This window comes from Mercenaria mercenaria, chromosome 13 (assembly GCF_021730395.1).
Source record: "Mercenaria mercenaria strain notata chromosome 13, MADL_Memer_1, whole genome shotgun sequence".
Lineage (NCBI taxonomy): Eukaryota > Metazoa > Mollusca > Bivalvia > Venerida > Veneridae > Mercenaria > Mercenaria mercenaria.
The window spans coordinates 20966760-20990357 of NC_069373.1; the positions used below are offsets into that span (position 1 = coordinate 20966760).

General features: G+C 35.0%; 1 protein-coding gene across 1 annotated transcript in view; it reads left to right on the plus strand.

Annotated features, from left to right (window-relative positions):
* The first annotated feature begins 16309 nt into the window (after positions 1–16309).
* LOC123529456 (60S ribosomal protein L18a-like) overlaps positions 16310–23598 on the plus strand; it is a 33799-nt gene continuing 26510 nt past the window's right edge. The window contains exons 1-3 of the mRNA XM_045309785.2: positions 16310–16466; positions 21957–22136; positions 23040–23169. Of these exons, the coding sequence (XP_045165720.1) occupies positions 16449–16466; positions 21957–22136; positions 23040–23169 (328 nt within the window). The 5' untranslated portion in view covers positions 16310–16448. The remainder of the gene's footprint in view (positions 16467–21956; positions 22137–23039; positions 23170–23598) is intronic.

Here is a 23598-nt window from a genome sequence, read left to right on the forward strand (position 1 = left end):
GTTTGATTTTTGTTTCTCAAGGCCTCCATCGAAACCTTAATCGCACTTTGCGCTACTTACTTTTGTTTCTCTGTATTGTTGTAGTAGCAAAATAAAATGAGGTGAGTTGGATACCATAATGAAAATATACTAAATATAATATTCATGCAATAAAATCTATAAGAAGATCCTTTAGAAACATACAATGCAACCAAGCGAAAGACTCTGTTTGACTGACTCTGTTCATGAGAGGTAATGGAAATGGTAAGTTTATTCACAGCGCTATATAGCATCGGCTTAAGTGGAACTCTATGACATAGATATTAATTGACTCCATGGTCCTGAAGGACCATGAAATAAAACAACACTGAATACAACTATGGGGAGACTTTTTACAGATGTCGCACTGCACTTAAAGTTTTCTGTTTTGGTAATGAATAATAAAATCTGTAAAAAGATCCTTTGGAAGCAAAGAATGCAATCAAAAAGAATAATAGCAGACTCGGTTTGACTGAGTCTTTTCATGAACCTGTAAAATTCCTTTGGGAGCATAAAATGCAACCAAGCAATTTACGAACAGACCTGGCTTGATAGAGCATGTTCATTTTACCACATAAAAACAAACTTTCTTGTACGCAATATTTACGAACATCTTTATTTAAATCTAGCTTTATAGCGAGTATTAAAACTGTATGCCTCGGAGGACTGGACTTCAGACAAAATGGTACAGTCATGAATGTAATGAAATAACATCAAATTTTGGCACTTTGACGTCATCATTTTTTCCTGAATGAACATTACAAAATATTGTTTTCATGGTAAAATCATGTTAAATGCTATAATTTGGGATTGTAATTCAAGGTCTACATTAAAATTGAATTAAGGTTTAAATTACATTTTGCCCAAACAAATATTTTTCTCTTAATTGTTTATTTCATTACTTTCCATATTTGGTTATGAACATATAAAGAAGCAACGATGATTTCACTATGCTAGAAATGACTGCGACTGCTTCAGGAGAAAGATTTTTAACATTAATTTTGATATTTTTTCACATATGTTTAGGGAATTCCTTCTATTTTGAACAGGACATATTCAATGTATACACGATAGCCTACTAGATTTCAAAGCTGTGTTTGATAAAGTACCTCACAAAAGACTTCTTTTAAAAGTTTGGAACTGTGGTATCAGAGGTAAAATATACAAATGGATTGAAAATTTCTGATGTGGTCGACAACAGAGAGTGATAGTGAATGGTAAAAGTTCGCCGTGGAAACCAGTAGAGAGTGGGGTACCACAAGGTAGTGTGTTTGGTCCTGTCCTTCTTCTAATCCACATCAATGATCTTCCTGAGGCAATAACTTGTACGGTGAAGCTGTTTGCTGACGATACAAAATATACCCAGTTAATGATGGTCTTGAAGATGAGAACGTGCTGCAAGATAACATTTTAATGCATGTGAATGGGCAAAGAAATGGCAGATGGTCTTCAATACCAAAAAATGCAAGGTCTTAACAACTGGAAACGAACAAAGAACAGAATTCTTCATGAAAGATAGTCAAAGCACAGTAACGAAAATTCAGCCGTTCTGTACAGAGAAAGATCTTGGTGTAACATTTGACAAAAATCTGAAATTTGATCATCACAACCGTAACAAAGTGAAAATAGCCAACAGAAATTTAGGTTTGATCATGAAATCCTTCACATACATGTCTAGAGATTGTTTATGAACTTGTATAAAGCACTCATACGGCCACATCTAGAGTATGCTTCCCCAGTCTGGTCCCATAGACTAAAAAAAGATATTATCAGCATGGAAAATGTACAACACAGGGCAACTAGAATGGTGAAATCATTAGTGGGACAAACTTACACCGAAAGATTACGTACCTTAGGTCTACCCACACTAGAGTACAGAAGGGTAAGAGCCGATATGATACAATTGTACAAAATCTAAAATAAAATAGATCATGTTGAAAATAATGAAATGTTTATTCAAGTCGTCTCCAGGAATACTAGAGGTCATAATAAGAAATTATACAAAAAGGGCTCGTACAGAAAGTCGGTTAAAATGTTTCAGTCTCAGGGTGGTTGATACATGGAACGATTTACAGTCAACTCGTCCCCTAGTCAACTCGTCCCCCAGTCAACTCGTCCTCGATTTGGTCATTTCGTCCCCCTCGGCGATTTCAAATTGGTCATTTCGTCCCCCCTTTTTCGGCCCCCTTTTTAAAACGTATTTTGAAAAAAAAATAATAATCAAAGTATGATAATAATCTGTTTTTTTTTCTTTCAAATAAGTATATCTATGCTTCAAGTTTGTTTTAAGAGCTTTTTGCTTTAAAAGTGATCGATTTAACAAGGAGGATTTTCAGGTTTTTTTTCTGTTTTGTTTTTGTAAGTCTGCTATGTTGGACAACATGATAGCTGTTTAAAAGTCCGTATTTGTTGCTGCTTATTTTCAAACTCTTGAATAATATTAAACTTTTTATGAAACGTTTTTTTTTTATCAGTTCAGTTTCAGTTTATTGGCAAATCGGCAAATACATTTGCCTTTGGCCATCTAACAAATATCAAAGTGAATATGGCCAAGACATATATAACATATATAACACAATCATAAATCATAAATGCGACAACTCAAAATATATACAAATACATATTAAGAAACAGTCAAATCTCTTAGGGTATCAGAACGCTTAACAAAAGCTTCTTTCAGATATTTAGAAACTCTCAACAAAAGACCTTTCTTATGTGTAGACATTAAATTTACAAATTTTTGCATATTTGGCCAGGACACTGGCCCAAGATACATACGGCGCAAGTCAGAATACAATGTACAGCACATGAGAAAATGATACTCTGATTCGATATTATTTTGATTGCAACATTTACATAATCGATTTTCTCTACTGATATTATTATATCTACCAGATTCAATTTCAAGTGTATGAGAAGTTAACCTAAAGCATGTAAATTGTTTACGTAATGTATCATGTTTTAAAACATCTAGATAAGTTTCGTAACAAAATTCAGTTTTGTATTTCACATAATAGTCCAGTTTTGGCTTACTACTTACAGATACATGCCAGTTGTGTATGTACTGATCTTGTAGACGTCTTTTTAGACTACTGAAGTAATTAATATTTCCATCAAAATCAGTTAAAAGGTATGAATATCCTAAATTTTCTAACAAAGAGTTCATACAATATCCCCAACTTTTTCTATCCGTGTTGTTACATTGTTCAATGTACATAGTGTTAATAGTTGTACCAGCATTCTTTTTTACTTTTAACCAGAATTTAATTGCTCTTTCCTTAGCTAAAACCGACAGTGGAAATCTACCAAGTTCACCGTAAATTGCTTCGTTTGGTGTTTGTTTTCGTACTCCTAATATTTGCTTACAGAATCTAATATGTAATTTATCTACTTCCTTATAATTGTATGCCCCCCAAACTTCTGCTCCGTATAATATAATTGGTACAACCATGCAGTCAAATAGGTACAATTTTGTTTTAATATCTAATGGAACTCTATCGAACAACGCCAAAAGATTATGATACGCTTTTAAAGCTTGGTCTGACAATGCTGTTACGGTACTAGCCATGTTACCAGTATATGTAAATTTTACTCTCAAATATGTAAAGCTATCAACTTGTTCAATTTTTTCACCGTTTATACATATATCAATATTGTTTACCTGCTTTCGTTTCTCGAATACACAAAGTTTAGTCTTACTGATATTTATTTTAAGTCCCCATTTAACAGAATATTGATACAAATTATCTAACTGTTCTTGTAAACTAGAAGGATCCGTAGTAAATAGAACAATATCATCCTCATAAAGGATTACATACATAGAAAGTAGCCGGAGGTCATTCTCATTTAATGTGTCAAAATTAATGTGTTTTACAATATCATTGATGAAAAGGATAAATAACAAGGGAGATAACGGTTCTCCCTGTTTTACACCAAGAGTTACGTCAAAAAATTGTGACATAGACATATCTGCACCTATTTTTACACAAGATTTAACATTTCTATAAATCGCTTTAATCATAGTTATCATTTTACAGCTAATTCCAGATCTTACTAATTTCACCCATAATGCGTCTCTAATCACAGTATCAAAAGCTTTTTCGTAGTCAATAAATATACACCATAATTTAGACTTATTAGCTAATACTTTTTGAATAGTAGAATGTAGTAAGAAGATGGCATCAGATGTAGAACAACCATCCCGGAAACCAAACTGAGCGTCGCTAAATACATTTTCTGATTCACACCATTTATTTATCCTATTTCTTAACATTAATGAAAATATTTTCGACATAACATTAACTAGAGTAATTCCTCTATAATTAGCAGGATTATGCGTATCTCCTTTTTTGTAAATGGGAACAATGGCACCTTTAGTCCATGCCTCCGGATATATACCTGTATCGTATATTTTATTAAAAATTGTACATAAGTAAGGACTTATAAATTGCTTTGCATCAATAAAAAAATCTGCCACATTGTTATCTAAATCACAGCTTTTGTGTTTCTTTAAAGAAAAAATAGTTTTACAAATTTCATCAACTGTAAAAGGCAGATCCAACTGGTCGATATATAATGTTTCATCCCGAGACTCAGTGAACGTATCTGCAACAAACTGATTATCTGCAGATGTAGACATGTTAGCAAAATGATTCTTAAAATCTTCAATGTCGACATCAGTATTTACATTCTTTCTTTTACTTTTGAATTTTTTGATATAACTCCAAAATTTTCTTGGCGAATGTCGACCCATATTAGATAATTTACATTTTTCTTTATCAAAATAAGCACTTCTAGCTTTACGCTTTGTTTTGGCAAAAACATTCCGGCTAGATAAAAAGGACAGTTTATTATTTTCAGATGGATTTAATTTGAAATTAGTCTTATTTCGTAGGAAGTTGTTTTTTGCAGTACGACAATCTTCATTAAACCATGCACATTTCCTTTGGGTAGATTTATCAGTTGCGGAGAAAGTTTTGCCAAAACAGCGAAAAGAAATACTATGTATAGCATTTATAATAAATGATTTCCTCACTCCAATCAACTACTAACACATTTAATTCTACTTGGGGAAATTTTCACACATTTCATCCGGTCAATCAACAACTTCTCATGCAATTAAATACTATTAACACCTTCCAATCAGCCCAATCAACGCCTTTTAATGTGATTAATAACCTTTAACACCTTTCGCATGCAGGTATATGCTCATTCTACTTTTTTAGAAACCACTGTTTCCCTACTTTTGAAGTTTTTCTTTTTACTTTAATGACAAAAAATTAATATAAGCATGTGACAGATATTTTATTTATTCTTTATTGTATTTCTAAATAAAACTTTCTTTTATTATGACCAGGGGTAACGATTTATTGCTCTCTCTTTTCTTACTATGATTTTTAAAAAGTTAATTAGATTTCCTATTATATTATATTTTTAATACTAAGAGCATTGTATTTATTTTTTATATTTTATTTCAGTTAATTGTCTTATATTTTCAGTATATTTCTTTTATCATTTTATCAAACCTAATTATTTAAAGTTAACTATTTCCAATATAACTCCTTCAAAACTCACAATGATTTTAAATACAAGTTTTCAAAGTCAAAAATATCATAAAAATGCAAAAATGCTTAAAATATTAAGGGGGACAAAATCACCAAACGGGGGACGAGCTGACCAAATTTTATAATGAGGGGGCGAAATGACCAATTTTGGGGGACGAAATGACCAAATCGGGGACGAGTTGACCAAATTTTATGATGAGGGGGACGAAATGACCAATTTACCAGACCAAGTGGTAAATGCACCCACTCTAAATTCTTTTAAGTCTAGACTTAACAAGTTTTGGGTTGTGGCAAATAAATTTTCGTCGTTTTTTTTTCAAATAAGTATATTTAATGCTAAAAATATACAAAAGTTTTCATTTGTTTTAAGAACGTTTTGCTTCAAAAATGATCGATTGTGTTTTTTTTTCTTTTCTTTTTTTTTTCTTTCCTTTTTTTGTAAGCCTGCTACAACATGATTGCTGTTTAAATGTTCGTATTTGATCCTGCTTAATTTCAAACTTTTGAATGAGATTAAACTTTTTATTAAACGTTTTTTTTTTTTTTTATAACAAATGATTTCCCCAATCCAATCAACTTTTAACACATTTCATTCTATTAGGGGGGAATTTGACACATTTCATTCGGTCAATCAACAACTTCTCATGCAATTAAATACCATTAACACCTTCCAATCAGCCCAATCAACGACCTTTAATGTGATTGATAACCTTTAACACATTTCGTATATATAGGTATAGGCTCATTCTACTTTTTCATCTTCATCTTCATCTTCAAAAAACCATATTGGCTACGTAGCGATAAGACGTTATTTTTATCGGTGCGTTGACCGTACGTATGGTATAGCAAAGTATCGACAAGTGTCATACTTAGCTTCGGTAGGTGCTCGAGTAGGGCAAATAGGCTCGTCCTGTGACTTATTCCTCACAACGGTATGCTCATAGAACCACTCGATTAATTGGCCGTCGTTGGAAATCTACGTTGGGACACCGACAACCGCCACTTTTAAGGTATTTAGGGTCTATTTATCTACGTGAAGGTATTTTGATCTTGATCAAAATACTTGATCGAAAGCACTTTAACTAACACTTAAATAGGTTAAATTCATAACTTTCACATAAAAATCGTGCGCGTCGCTTTACATTGTTAGGCCGCAGGCGTTATAAGATTAACTGATCGTATAGGTACAATAGGATTAACTAACACCACTGCACTTTACTGTTGTGTAGATAAATTACAAGGTTTATACTGACTTATAGAGAGTCAGTATCTAGGACATAGTGTACAATATAGAAAATTGACGGTTTGATATATATTGTACAATTACAAACAAGCTAATTAATAAGGCAATTAGTGCATATAGTAAATAACTGCATAGAGCGATAATATATATATATTATAGTTATTACGGATAGTTAAAACAGTCAATAAAAACAAATTAATTAAAGTAGACGATTTTGGCAGATAAAACTTAACGGATAAATTCATAAATTCTGTATAAGAATATATTCGTAAATCTAAAATTAGTTACTTAATAGGAATAAATTAAATTAATCAAGCAGACATAACAACAATGGGTAAATCATCAGGGAAAAAGTCCAAGTCACATGGGGATCACCCGGTACAACCCCATAGTAAAGGCCAAGGGACAGCTAGAAAGCTTCTGTGTGCCGACTTCGCCCCGGCGGGCGGCTCGACACCAGTTAGTAATATGCAATCCCTGGGAAGGTAAAGGGAAGAAAAGAATGAGAGAAACTCTCTCAACTCCTTCTTCAGGAAGTCCTGCAAACAAGGCCCAGGCAATATCGGACTCGGCTGACGGATCCCTGGATCTGTCTGCCACTAGGTTACACCCTTTGAGTAACGTGACATATCCTGTCCCTAGTCCGGTAGCCAACCCTAATGACACGGACTCAAGTTTAAGTCCTGGGAGGCTCACTATGATAGTGATCCGCCAACACCACCTAGTGAATGCCACACCGGTGTACCGTCACCCAAGTGTGATGGTAACATCGAAACACCCCCATCCCTAGCCTACCAAGGTTAAACCCAAGGCAGGACCAAGACCCTGTCTCTTTTAATGAGACAGAAGCACCACCCTGTACAACAGGCAAAGCCCACCCTGGTGCACCGGCACTAGATGATGTCAACTATCCAGAGCTTGGCATCCCAGTTACACCAGCCACCCCATCATTGCCACGGCTAATGAACAATGCCGATCAACACCAGGGAGAACAGGTACCACCATATACCGGTACCACCCTGTACCACCGGCGCCAATAGTGAGCAGTCGACAAACATGTCGGTGCAGGCTGACACTGAAGGCACATGGGAGACTAAGAGCTCTAAGAGATCAAAGGGGGCATCGCCAGCGGCCAACACAACCACTCTGTGCTTTTGTGGCAATGACACTGCGTACAGTGTCATGTGTGTTCCCGAAGCAGAGGATTCAAGAGATATCCTCGGCTTTCATAGCCTATGTAGGCGGATCATTTGTCAAGGACCCATCCACCGAGGGGGGATGTCCCACTTTCATGATTCGCAAAGACAAATTGGACCTGGCCAAGCAATTTACTTATCAAAAATATGACTTCGTTCTAGAGCCACTAAACACAGACAAACGCTCTAGTCCGAATAAGAAAATAGAGTCTAAAGGGTCATTTACATAAAGGACATCAACTATAATGATAACGTTAACACATTCGCACAAGAGAACAACATAAAAGTCTACCACCGGGGCTACGAAATAGTCAATGGAAGAAAGGTGCCTTCATCAACAATAAAACTCACGTTTAGTTCTGAAAAAGCACCATTGAAGGTGAAACAAATGATGGCACCCAAGTACCAGTATATCCATCCTTGTTATCTCCCCTAAGGTGTAACAAATGCCAAAAGCACGGACACTCAGCAAACAAGTGCACGGTAAAACAATTTGCCCACATTGTGCAGGGCCACACTCGCATTATGATGCCAATACCGAAACATCAAAAAATGCGCAAATTGCAACGGTTTACACAGTGCAGCATTCAAAGGGTGTTTGGCATACACAAACTATTTACAAAACATTCACAAGAAAAATGACGCAATCAAAACAGAATATGAGGCCAGAATGAGAAATGCTGGCCTTACATCTGGTCAAACAACACGTGCAAACACACCAACACAAACACTACACAACAATAAAGAATATATACATAAGACCAAGGTTATGGAAATAATCAAAAACATAGCACCTAAGATACAAGGTCAACAAATAAATGACCAGGCACTTGAACAAATGATAGATGAAGCCAAATCACAGGGCAATAGCGCACCAGAACAGCAAGAAGAAACACAAACCGCGGGCAAGGAAAACCCCCACCCCACCCACTTCATCACATACAGGCAATGCACCCAGATACCATAACAGAAGGTTATCTGGACCCCGCCAACACAATAGGTTCAATAGACAGCAAGGCCACATGGTACAATGGGCCACAGACGCCCTCGGTGGGTACCTCACCACCCCCCACCACCACCCCAGTGGTAATGCCGGATATGGTCCCTATTTAGGTGACATCGGATCTAACTCCCTGTAAATTAATTAACAATAACCCCATACAATTAATTAATTAATAATGTCCGGTGTAGATTCCAAGACGGCATGTAATCGTAACTTTAATATAATGTCTTGGAACGCCCGGGGTTTGCAGGGGACAAAAATACAAAGGTCAACCGAATTAAACAGCTTCCTTAAGTCATCCACAGATACAATACATGCCGTGTGTATTCAGGAAGCGTTTAGATATGGAAAAAAAATAACACCACCAAAGCTTTATGACTATGAAATTGCAACATATCAAAAACGCACAGATCAAGAAGGAGGCGGTACAATATATATGTCAAACGGGCATCAAATTCACAGTTGAAAGGTCAATAATTCACAATGAATATGAAATTAACGGCATAACTATATATGGTCACAGCAAAAACAAACAATTTATAATTGTTATGTAGCATATGAAAAACATAACACCGAAGAACACTATCAAAAAATGTTCTCTAACATACGAAACCACTCAGTAATTCTGGGAGATTTCAACATTAAAAACCCACTCTGGAATCCCCCGGGCGATCCAAGGTGTGACTCGGCCTCTGAGACTATGTTAAATCTATTATCACAGAAAAATCTAGTTGTATTAAATGATGGAAATATAACAAGGCTAAGTGATTTACCAAATCAAAAAGACTCAGCAATAGATTTGGCAATAGTTCCTCATACATTGGCACAATATGCATTCTTTTGAGTTATCAATAATACTTTTGGCAGTGACCATTTTCCAATATTGCTGGGATTAGAATTTTCAATAAAAACAGAGGCGATTCATACCACCCGCAAATATAAGATAGGTAAAGCAGACTGGGACCAATATCATGACTTCGCAATCAGGCATTTCCATTATAACACTGAGGCAAGACAGTGGATGAAAATCACACACAATTATAAATGATATCTATAGTATTAGTAAAAAGAGTATACCAATGGTCAAAGGCAAGAACAATAGGAAAAAGGTTATACCCTGGTGGACTGAGGATTGCGCAAATGCAGTTAAACAAAGGGAGAATGCTAGGAAAAATTATAGCAGAAATAAGAATGATGAAAATCTGCAAAAATACAGGTCACTCCGTAATAAGGCTGTAGAGATCATTAAAAAAGCAAAACGCACCAGCCTTGAAAAGTACATAACACAAATAAACCATAAAACAACATCAAAAGAAGTATGGACGTTGTCAATAAATTTAGAGGCAATCATCTAGCTCTATTGGTACACTTCTGAACGACAACGATCCGGTGGTTATGGAAAAAGATAAGGCAAATTTTCTGGTGCAACACTATAAGAAAATCAGCAGTAATGACAATTACAGTGCTGAATTTTTGGCAAATAAACAATATAAAGAGCAAGAATACATCTCTACAATGAAAATAACACAGCCCCACATGACGATATTGAGTATAATAAACCATTCTCCCTCCTGAATTAAACATGGCCCTTGATCAATGTAATAGTTCTCTGCCCAGGCGAAGATGCGATCCATTATGATATGATCAAAAATTTACCAATACATGCCAAAGAAAAAACTCTTAAAGCTATATAATCAGTCTTGGAAAGAAGGCTCTACCCCAGAAAGCTGGGGCGAGGCCATTATAGTACCAATACTAAGCCAATAAGAAAAAACAAACCCTGCTTCATACCGCCCCATCTCCCTAACGTCAACCCTCACCAAGGTCATGCAAAGAATGATAAAACCAAGACTTGAAACTTATATTGAAAATATAATCTGTTCTCCCATATCAGTCAGGATGTAGGAAAGCCCATTCGTGCGAAGATCACCTCCTTCGCTTCGAATCAGACTGTAAAGAGCCCATCGGAAAGGTTATTACCTACTAGGCATATTTTTAGATCTAAGTAAGCATTTGATAGGCATTGGAATAAAGGGTCTCTCTTGAATTTAATATCTCTAGGCATTAAGGGGAGAATGCTTACATGGATCGCTAATTTCCTGGAAGGCAGAAAAATTAAGGTAAAGGTCAATGCCATTTGTCAGATACAGTAGAACCTGACAATGGCACACCCCAGGAAGTGTGATAGTCCACTGATCTTTAATCTCATTATGAACACTCTAAACACGGCTATAGATGCACACAACAAACAGTCCCCTCCCGGTGACCGGACCGAACTTGCCCAATTTGTAGATGATGGAGCCACATGGGTAACATCACCAAACCCACATAGTGCATTACTAAAAGGCCAAAAGGTCCTTGAGGTAATAGAAAAATGGAGTAATGAATGGGGATTCACCATTAACCCTAATAAAACACAAGTGCTAATGGTGTGCCGGCAACCATATCTTAAAGTCCTAGCAAAATCGAATAAAGTAACGCCGGAACTTAAATTATGTGGTAAAGCCCTTGAAATAGCACCGACCGCCAAATTCTTAGGAATGTATTTTGATCAATATTTAACGTGGCACCATCATATAAATAATCTAGTTAATTAGGTGTGAAAAAGATATTAACCTCTTGAGACTAATATCTGGAACAAACTGGGGAGCTAATAAGAAAACTAAACTCATGTTATATAACTCCTTAATTATGAGCAAAATTAATTATGGTAGCACAGCATATGCGTCAGCCTGCAAATCACAGTTAAAAAGGCTAGATGTAATACAAAGTAAGGCCCTAAGAGTAGTCACTGGAGCATATAAAAACAACTAATAAAATGGCAGTATTAGTAGAAACGGCCCAGCTACCATTAGATATAACAAGAGAGGTCAATATGCTCAAATATTGGGCCAGATCCAGCCGCCTAGGTGAAAATCTGCCCATAAATAATACAATCAAGCACTGAAAGAATGCCCAGTACCATCGAAGGGTTTAGAAACGGTCACACTGGTAGGAAAGAGCTTAGAACCCAGCCGTACACTCGAGAGGTTAATAGGTTACTAGATAAATACCAATTAAGTGAAGTAAATATACAAGAGCCGGTGTTTCATATAATGCTGGGATCATGGTCACAACCCCCGACTTAAGCCTTAAATGCTTCATTAATAAAACAGAAGATACCACCCAGGCCAAACATATAACAGAAATGCATATAATAAAGCATTATAGGTCACATTACCATATATATACAGACGGTAGCAAAAATCCCAGCGAAAATAAAGCGGGCGCGGCCTTTGTTGTCTTTGATCCCTATAGCAAAGAAATTTGCTCGTCGGCTTTCAAATTAGACCCTAGGGTCTCCAGATTCACGTGTGAGGCAACAGCCATCCAACATGCACTGAAATGGATACCCGAAAACATGCCCAGAAACGTAGCTATATTTACAGATAGTTTGTCTGTATTACAATCAATAAATACAGGCAGGTCACAATCAAGATCTGATATAATAGTTGACATTATTCATAAAATCAGCCATCTCAGTAAAATAGGTATACATGTTTCCCTAATATGGGTCCCGAGTCATGTTGGCATTATGGGAAACGAAAGGGTCGATCAACTAGCAAAGCAAGGTCCGAAAATGGAGCCCCAAAACAGTCAAATTAAGCAGTATCTGAGGTTAATAGCATAATAAAGGCCAAATCAAAGGAGTTTTTTAGACAGAGATGGCTACAACAAGACACAATGCGCTGCGCCCTCTCAGAACATATCCCCAGTAAAATGCAAATTTATAGCACAAACACCGCCATGATAAGATCATTACCAGATTAAGGCTGGGGCGGAACGGTCTGGGCTGGGAAAACTCTCAGATAAACATCTATGCCCACACTGTACAGAATACGAAACATTCAACACGTATCTTTGACATACACACAAGAGTGTACACGAAATGCAGAACACAGATTGGAACTTGAATGTGGACTCCTGAAACTCGGGTTGGTCTGTATAAGACAGAAAGACACTCCTCTTCCCTCCGAAGGAAGTCGAGCAGCAGGTCTACAGCCTCCTAATACATTTCATCACCAAAATAGGCTACTTGAACAGAATATAAAACAAAACATAAACATTACATAGGAGGGGCCCGACCTAACAATGAATTTTATAACTTTGGCCTTAATTTAATATCACAAAGTACCAGGGGGTTTGAATCTCTATATGCACCCCGTCTGGGGTACCATGTAAGGCTTAACGGCACTGGTGCGGTCAATAGAGATAATATAATCTCAGGGAAACGTGTATAAACATGTTAAAATCCTAACTTCGTTCAAAAAAGATGGCGTCAATAACCAGGGGGCTGAGCTTGTATATGCACCCCGTCTGGGTACCATGTAAGGCTTAACGGCACTGGTGCGGTCAATACAGGCGATATGTCCTCAGGGTGAAAGGCGCTATCTATAAGTTGCTAGGGTCGGGCTCAACTATGAACAGCTAGAAATAAATCCAAGAATAACATAGTAACAGGAGCCGACTGTATATGAAGCATACCAAAATAAGCCCGAAAGAGGTTTTAATATTATAATTTATATTATAGTATTTTACTTTTAGTTGTTAAAATGTATATATACATATGTTATTTTTATTGTTTATATAATAATCAAAAGGCCAAATACTCTTTTAGCAACCAGTATCTTTTAAATTGTTATAAATTTTAAACATATACGTAATTTTAAGCCATGACTAGGCTAATTTTAGACAATGATTTTAAAACTAGGAGACACATCCTTGCAAACACTTTACATTTCGGCAAGGATGGTCACCTGTTTTTACTAAATTAGTTTTAAATAATTTTTTATAACTTAATTTATTAAAAACTTAGGCAAAATAAAAATCAGAAATAAGAGTCTTTGTGTTTTCGTTTTCGGCAAAGGTCGACTCTGATTTTATCAAATTTTATCAAATTTTAGCTAGCTTTTTAACCAACTTTTATTCAATTTTAACTTTTTATACAAATTCTATAATAACAGTAATAAAATCATAAAACCATAAGCAACCAATATCAAATAAAGCTATAAAATAATATAAAGTATTGGTCAGCACTGTATATATGTGATAGGGACCTATGGTGGCATGCATAAGCATGACCCAGTCCGAGAAAGACGCCACCATAGAAAAATCCAGTAGTAATGATGATCCGGAAACATACAGACGTCGACACACAACGGTAAACAAACAACAGGTAAACAGGTAAATTTTAAGTAAAATTCTTACGCGTAATTTAGGCGACGGTACACAGGATTCGCGTGTAAAACATTTATAAATATATATTATCTTTAAATTTGCAGAATCGCTAAAGAACACATATAGCTATATTGCTAGACCATTTTTAGGAAGATAAGTTCATTAAATGACCAAAATCACGTAGAAACGTCGAATTTTGATAAAAACAACCGCAAAATTTCATACAGCGCGATCGTAAATATCTTTTACATATAATATGTAAAGTAACTAATACCGATATAATCATTAAATTTAGACTTTGGACTATAAAGTGCAAAAAACAGAACTGAAAAACATTAAAAAATGACAAAATGACAGCATTTTAAAAATATAGTAAAACGGTAATCGGTGAAGCACATTGAAATGTTTATGAGAATATAAAATAAGCATATTTATCGATATGACACATTTATGCAGTAGGCGTGGCGTGTAATCTATAAATAACCTGTGTACTGTCAACAATCGGACGTATATAGAGGCTATGTTTTAAACGTATTTTTAAAGTTTTAATGTTTTTAAAGTTTTGATATTAATAAAATAAAGCTTAAGAGTATAGATGTAGTTCATGGTCAGTGCAGTTTTTCTCAGGCGCTTCAGGAGTGTTAGTAAGGTAGTCGCGGCTCTTACCCTGGATGACAAAATTTAATAAATTTAAATACTTTTATAACCATTTATTATTTCGGAAATTATGACACAGTTTAGGGGGGTATAACATTTAAAAACAATATAATAACAATAAATACTCCAGCCAAGACCCAGACATGTTCAAAAATAACACCCGGGCCTTGAATTAAGGTCCCTTTTTAACTATATCATATGAATCTAATTCTTTGGAATCGATCCAGGCGCCGACCTGTATCTGGCAACGGGTCTCAAAATTCAAATCTCGCTGGGCCTACGATTGATTAGTTAGACTGGAAACAGTCATAACTACGCAGCGCAGCGTAAACAAATAAGAATGAATAAAACAAAACAAAACAAAACTACTTTTTTTTAGAAACTTTGTCTCTCGACTTTTGAAGTATTATTTTTTATTTTAATGAATATAAAGCATGTTGGTTATCTTTAGTAATACATATGTGAAAGATATCAGTTGTTTATTTATAAATTTTTATTGTATTTCCTAATTAAAACTTTCTTTTATCATGACCTGGCATAAGGATTTATTGCTCTCTCTTTTCTTACCATGATTTTTAAAAAGTTAATTAGATTTCTATTATATTTGTATTACTAAAAGCATTGTATTTATTTATTTTATTTTACAATATGTCTGTAAATCTTCCGAAGGGAAGTATAGTACAAATCTGTGTTGGTATTTTACTCTTTATTTCGAATTTTCGGACACTTGTCCTTTTTCAAGAATATGGAAATATACACTTGTCCTTTTTCAAGTCTTGAAAAAGGACAAGTGTCCGAAAATTCGAAATATTTTATTTTATTTTAGTAAATTGTCTTATATTTTCAGTATATTACTTTTATTATTTTATCCAACCTAATTATTTAAAGTTAACCATTTCAAATATAACTCCTTCGAAACTCACGATGATTTTAAATACCAGTTTTCAAAGTCAAAGATATCATAAAAAGCAAAAATGCCTTAAATATTTAGGGGAACAAAATTACCAAAGGGAGGACGAATTGACCAAAATGGGGACGAGTTGACCAAATTTTATCATGAGGGGGACGAAATTACCAATTTTGGGGGACGAAATAACCAAATCGAGGACGAGTTGACGAGTTGACTCATACCACATGAACTACTACACGTGAAAAGAATCAAACGAAAGGTGAGATGGTAGAGCGTATGTTCTAATTTCACGCGGCAAACTATTTATTTATCATTCATAGCGATATGAATTTAACGATTCTCTATAATTTTCTCGGAAATGCCTTGAAAGTAATTTCTATTTAACAGAAATGGAGAAATCGTTGTATGTTTCACGTCTTGTCAGTATATTGCAATCTTTGGAGCATTTTGAGATGCAAAGAAATACCAGTCTTCATATTTTTTCACTTTTTTAATTAAAATTCTTTTAAGAACTTATATTTATCATTTTATTAAAATGTCGTTCACTTTTAATCGTCCCAGAAATTGTATTTATTAATTTTCATTCTCTTGTTAAAAATTCAGACATCACGTGACTTTCTTTTTTCCTCGTGTGGCAATCATGAAGGCTCTTGGAAATGTATGTTATTGTTTTTTGTTAAAGTAGCAGCCTTTTCCATATGAATCCTAATATAATCGATTCAGTACTTAGGAAGAAGTCATATCTTTCAATAAATTTGTTTTTTGCCGGGTTGTCTTCTAGTTATATTAAATAGTCATACGATTTCGCGACATTTGGCAAGAATGTTGACTTCAGTGAAGCACAGGAGTCTGAAATTTTATCAATAAGACCATAGAAGTCTATCTTTACAAAAAATACCCCCTATATGTAATATGAAATAAGGCAAAGCCTCAAAGCGAGCTCAAAGAAATCGGATTTAGCTAAAAATTGTATGCATCATTTATTTGTCACAAAGAAACTATTCACTACTCACAAGAATTCAGGAGAACCTATTCACTTGAAAAAGTCTACATTTAGTGTCACCATACCAGTAACAGTGAATATCATACGTTGCAAAATTTATGGGAAGCCGGTGTCACGGTGACGTCGTTACCGCGTTCCCGTTTCTTTCTGCTTATTAATGACACTTTTTTCCATTTTCTGACCAATGCTTGATCTTTTAAATGAAAACAATATTTTTTTTTCAAACAACAGGAAATCATTCTTTCATTATTGTTGAGTGATGAATAATTTTTAGCAATTGAATGAAGTTCTGTATTCACTCCGGAAAGAACTACTTCCTGTGAGCACCTGTCCGCTAGGGTGCGCTTTTTAAAAACTTCCGACGAAACTTTTCAAATCCATCACCAAGTGTGAAAGTATACTTGCGTTACCGTAAAGCTCGATTCTCGAGCAGGCCCTTAGGGCCTGCTCTTCGAGCTCGCTATTCATAATTTTATCATGACATCACAGTACATTAGGGGTTCTAACTGACCAATCAGAGAGCTGCATTTTCGAGTACCTGCCAGTTTCCACTTGGGTATAACGAAGTATATTTACAATGAACATATAGTGACTTTAGAAATAAATATCACACTATTTTAGAAATCAAATTAAAATTTTTCACTGCACATGCCGCGGATGATGCTACAAACAACAAAACTTTGAAGTTTCATTGAAATATTATATCGATTTAATACCTTCATTTTAGTTAAAAGTTTGAGATTTTACACAGGGAGCCTATGATAAAGTCCGAGTAAAATGTTGTCAATACCCAAGTGAAATAAGTATCATTCCCCAATGTTTTGGACATGTTAAAATTATGAATAAAATAAACACCAGAAATGAAACGTCAAAAACCCAGGGTCCCCTGAAAATACGCACGGAACACAGGGTGATCGCAATTTAGCGAGCGTAGTTAAGAAATAACACTAAAATACACCTACCACACTCGACAGCATTCAAATCTGATACACTTTACAAGAGTAATCAGACATTTTCTGAGGTTTTCTGAGATTTTCAGCTGTTGCCGAAGCCATTCGCTGACGTCACAACAATAACAACAATTACAGCGCCGGGATAAAATTAGAAAGTAGCAATGCCCGTACTGCCTTACCTTCAAATTACGAAACAGACATTTTCATATTGCTCTATTCATAAAAAAGTCATTGTACACCAAGTATCAGATTTTACTACTTAAATTTAGATATTCCGCTGCATCGTAAAATTGATTATCCAAAGAGTAACCTCCCTTTACGGGTTTTCCCAATCAAATTTTGTAAATTATCTTTTTATTGCAAAAGGAATCTAGGGGATATTATAGACTGATGTAAACATATAAATATTCTAATACTTATTTACACTATGTACAAATTTTAAAGAATAAAATAAGTATTTTATCTTTATCTCGGCGCTGTAATTGTTGTTATTGTTGTGACGTCAGCGAATGGCTTCGGCGACAGCTGAAAATCTCAGAAAACCTCAGAAAATGTCTGATTACTCTTGTAAAGTGTATCAGATTTGAATGCTGTCGAGTGTGGTAGGTGTATTTTAGTGTTATTTCTTAACTACGCTCGCTAAATTGCGATTACCCTGTGTTCCGTGCGTATTTTCAGGGGACCCTGGGTTTTTGACGTTTCTTTCCTGGTGTTAATTTTATATATATAGGGGGTACTTTTTGTAAAGATAGACTTCTATGGTCTTATTGATAGAATTTCAGACTCCTGTGAGTGAAGTGTCTTGCGCAAAACTCAGCAGGCTGGTAACATTGCCCGATCGGGCTTTCGACATAAAAACTAATATTTCTTGAAAAATAACGAAGATATTTCTTTCAAACTTTGTCCATTTATTAAGCATAACTTATGATGCATATGAAGATAGAAATCACTTTGTTGCCTTCAGTTTTGTTACAATTACTTCCCTTTTTCAGATTTTTATGATGCATAATTTTTTAAGTCCAAAAAAGTTATGTTTCAATGCAATGTTCAAAACAGAAAAGGGTTCAATGGCTTTCTGTTGCTCCAAACTTGTGCGCCAGTACCTTTATTCTATATATTTAGGGTTAATATCGTCAAGAGTCCTTGATTCAACACTGTCCTTGAGTCAACACCCATGCTGTTTTATTGTTTTCTTTCTTCTTTTCTTATCAAACTTTTGGAGAAAGATGTATAGAGGAAACAAATAATATTTGTGGTGAAAATTCTGGAATATGTGTCTTGGCTGTTGATTTTGAACTCATTTCTAAGAATTTCTTCATTTTTTTAAGAAATTGCTAATTTATTTCAACCAGTCTTGATTACAAGCCAGCATTTTTAAAAACACTTGTGAAAATTACATAAATGTTTTGTGGTTTTAAAGACAATGTATTTAGTTTTGATTTTATGATATTGAAACATCAGTGCATTACCCTATGTACACAGAGTGAATGGACATATTGAGGGGTGTTGACTCAAGGACACCTTTTTATTGTGTACAAAAAATCACCCCTATCTAGTAGCTGTCATTTTACTCGACTATCACTGCACAGAATTTAATAAAAATTTGCATGGAGGATGACTACATGTTCCAGTTTATGAAAGTATCAAAACATAAAATATTTCATGAGCTTGTGTTGGAAAAACAAACATTTATCCTTAGGGTGTTGACTCATGGGCACTGGTGGATACTTTGTATATAGTGCAGATTTTTGAACATTTTTTTTACAACTAACATTTTTCTATAATGTTGTAAGTCAAAGGAAAGCAAAATGTATATATGCATGTACTGGCGCAATAATTTAGAGCATTAGAAAGCCATTGAACCCTTTTTTGTTTTAAACTTAACATTAGAACATATTTTTTTGGACTTCAAAAATTATGCGCCATAAAAATCTGAAAAGGGGAAATAATTCTAACAAAACTGAAGGCAACCAAGTTATTTTTATTGTAATTTGTATCATATGTAATGCTTAATAAATGGACCAAGTCTGAAAGAAATATCTTCTTTATTTTTCAAGAAATATCAGTTTTTATGTCAAAAGCCTGATCGGGCAATGTTACCAGCCTGCTCAGGTTCCTATCTCAAAGCTCAAGGTCACAGTTCGAGGTCAAAAGTCATTTCAGATCTTGTCCAGCCTATAACTTTGACATGCATTGAGGAATCTTGTTTTTATTTGGCATGAACAGGTCTAGGAAAGTGGAATATTTACAGATTATCTGTAAATTTACAGATAATCTATAAATTTACAGATTTTTCAATCTGTAAATTTACAGATTGTGTGTATGAAAACTGATGAAATTACATTTATCCTCAAAACCGCAGCTTGGAATTAATTGGTTTATTTACAGCATGCATAAATTAAGGTCATTTGTGGGTTTCAGCCATTTTTGTTGACTTTGAGTTTTTGGCATTTTAAGAAAAATCAAAGTCAACAGAAATGACTGAAAGTTACAACTGACCTTTATTTACACATACCATAAGTAAATCAATTAATTTCAAGCTGCGATTTTGTGTCTAAATATAATTTTAGCAGTTTTCAAACACTTGATCTGTAAATTTACAGATTGAAAAATCTGTAAATTTATAGATTATCTGTAAATTTGCAGATAATCTGTAAATACTCCACTTTCCTAGACCTGATGAATGTTTAACTCAATGAGACAGACTCTCTCAAAGGTCAAGGTCACAGTTACGGGTCAAAGGGGGGCTTACATGTTGCCCTTGGGCATCTAGTGACCTTTGACATTTCGTTGAATGAAGCGAAGAGTGGAAGTTGCTTTGGAAGTATTATTGTCAGTGTGTTTAGACCAGTTTAAATCTTCGGAGATGGTTATGCCTAAGTATTTAGCTGCCTCACATATTTTTAGCTCTATGTTATGAAGTTTGTATGGATAAACCATAGGACTTTTAGCTCGACTATTCAAAGAATAGTAGAGCTATTGGACTCACCCATGCGTCGGCGTCCCGATTTGGTTAAGGTTTTGTATGTAAGCTGGTATCTCAGTAACCACTTGTGGGAATGGATTGAAACTTCACACACTTATTCACTGTGATAAACTGACCTACATTGCACAGGTTCCATAACTCTGTTTTGATATTTTACAAAATTATGCCCCCTTTTTTGACCTAGAAATTGTTGGTTAAGGTTTTGTATGTAAGCTGGTATCTCAGTAACCACTGGTGGGAATGGATTGAAACTTCACACACTTATTCACTGTGATAAACTGACCTACATTGCACAGGTCCCATAATTCTGTTTTGCTTTTTTACAAAATTATGCCCCTTTTTCAACTTAGAAATTCTCGGTTTAGGTTTTGTATGTACATGTAAGCTGGTAGCTCAGTACCTACTAATGAAAATGGATTGAAACTTCACACACTTGTTCACTGTCATGATCTGACATGCACTGTGTAGGTCCCTTAACTCTACTTTGCATTTTTTTCAAAATTATGCCCCTTTTTCGACTTTGGTTAAGTTTTTGTATTTCAGTATCCACCTACGGGAAAGGATTGAAATTTTATGCACTTGTTCACTTTATGAGCTGATAAGCACTGTGAAGGTTCCATAACCCTTTTTCCCATTTTTACAAAATTATGCCCCTTTTTCGACTTTTGTAATAATTCGATTGACAAGGCTGTTGAATAGTCGAGCGTTGCTGTCCTCCGACAGCTCTTGTTCTTTCTAAAGATTCTAAGGATTTCACATTTGTCAGGATTGAACTCCATGGACTATGTTGGAGATGTATACTATCTGAAATAGAGTTGATGGTAAGGTATATTAATTTACGGTATCATCTGCAAACATTCTTGCATTACATTTGACTGAGTCTGGTTAGTCATTGATATATACCAAAAAAAGCATAATCCAAGAACAAACCCCTGGGGAACTCCAGACAGTACAGGAAGTTCACTGGAAAAATGACCATCAACAGCGACTTTCTGGAATCGGTTAAAACCGTTTAACAGGAAGGATTTGACCCATTCGGTGATTTTGTGGGTTGACTCCAAGGCATTGTAGCTTATAAATTAACCTAATGTGATCGACCTTACCAAACGCCTTGGAAATGTCCATGACAACAACATCTGTTTTTGACCCTGTTCAGTGTTATTGTAAAGTTGATATAGATAATTGTTTTGTTGAATGATTTTTCAGTTGAAGGAGTACAAAGTGATTGGGCGCTCCATGCCCACAGACAAGAATAGAACACCTCCTCTGTATCAGATGAAAATCTTTGCACCAGACAAATGCACAGCAAAGTCAAGATTTTGGTACTTTGTGTGTCAGTTGAAGAAAATGAAAAGAACACAGGGAGAAATTGTTGCTTGTCAGCAGGTAAATTTTGGATCTAAAAATTTGATCTTTTAAGTTTTAGTTAGAATGTGAAATTTATGATACGACAGTAAATATTGTGCAGCTTAGGGTCAGGCCTTGACAGTAACAGTATCCTGGGATCCCTTGGACCCTAATGCTAGTGAGGGACACTGATAATTAAAAGTTGTTTGTTTAAATGTGATGCATATTTTTGATATAAATGAAGATATAATAGTCTGCAAGCCAGTTACATTCAACAATTACATTTAATGTTTTCTTAAAGTTTTATTAAACAGAAGCTGTTGAAAGTAAAATTACTTTACTGGTTTTCTAGGTGATGCAGCCCTAAATTAATAAAATATGGCCTCTTCCCCCACCCACCCCCCCAAAAAAAAAAAAAAAAAAAAGATTTTAAAGTTTTCTGACAAGCTATCAGGAAAATAGTCACAAAAAATGTATAATTATATCAATGGAATTAGGAAATCTGTGAAAATTTCCAAGACACAAAAAAACAAAATTTCTTCTGATACATGACACCTAAGAAAAAGAAATAAGATTAAGGATAAGATGGTTCCAGAATGACTGGGAAAAAGAATCGACTGGCTGGTATAAAATTTAGAAAACAAAATCATATTGTGTAAGATCTGAGTTAAAAATGAAACTGATGGTTGTTCTGGCAGTGATATATTTTGGTTGACTGTAGAACACTGTTCTTAATGGGGGGAATCCCAGTTGTTGTTAAGAACACCAGATAAATTCTACAGGAGACACCAGTGAAAAAAGTTGTGTTGAAGCGTGGGATAGTTGGTGATTTCTAATCTTACTCTAGCTCGCCTAAGTTAACTGGTGAATGGTCATACTATATCAAGTCTTAACAGATTTAGAAATTTGTTAATGCTGAAACTCTAAAATTTATTGTTATAGGTGTATGAAAAGAAACCATTGAAGATCAAGAACATTGGTATATGGTTGCGGTATGTGTCAAGAAGTGGCACACACAATATGTACAGAGAATACAGAGATCTGACAGCTGCTGGCGCTGTCACACAGTGTTGTAAGTATTCATTGTATGTGTGTATTCTATAAAAGGAGAGTTTTAACAATATTTGCACTATCGTGAAGTGTTGTGTAATGTGTACCTATGTAATAATATTAGACCAGTTCTAACAAGAGGCCTCCGTGATTGAATGGTTAAGGTTGTTGACTTTTAATCATTTGTTACTACAATGTAACTGATGTGCCTACTGCCGAGGGTTCACAGCCATGCTTGGAATGTAGAACTCTGTGAGAAAGTCATGCAGCTAGCTTACAAAAGGTTGGTGGTTCTACACAGATGGCCCCCAAAGTCTGAAACAGTGCTCCATCAAAGCTTGAAAAGTTGCAGTAGGGCCTAAATTGTTTTGGTGTGACTAACTCGACATAAACAAAACAAGTTCTGTTAACATTAACATGATTTTAAAGGTATGATTTTCACTGATGTCAA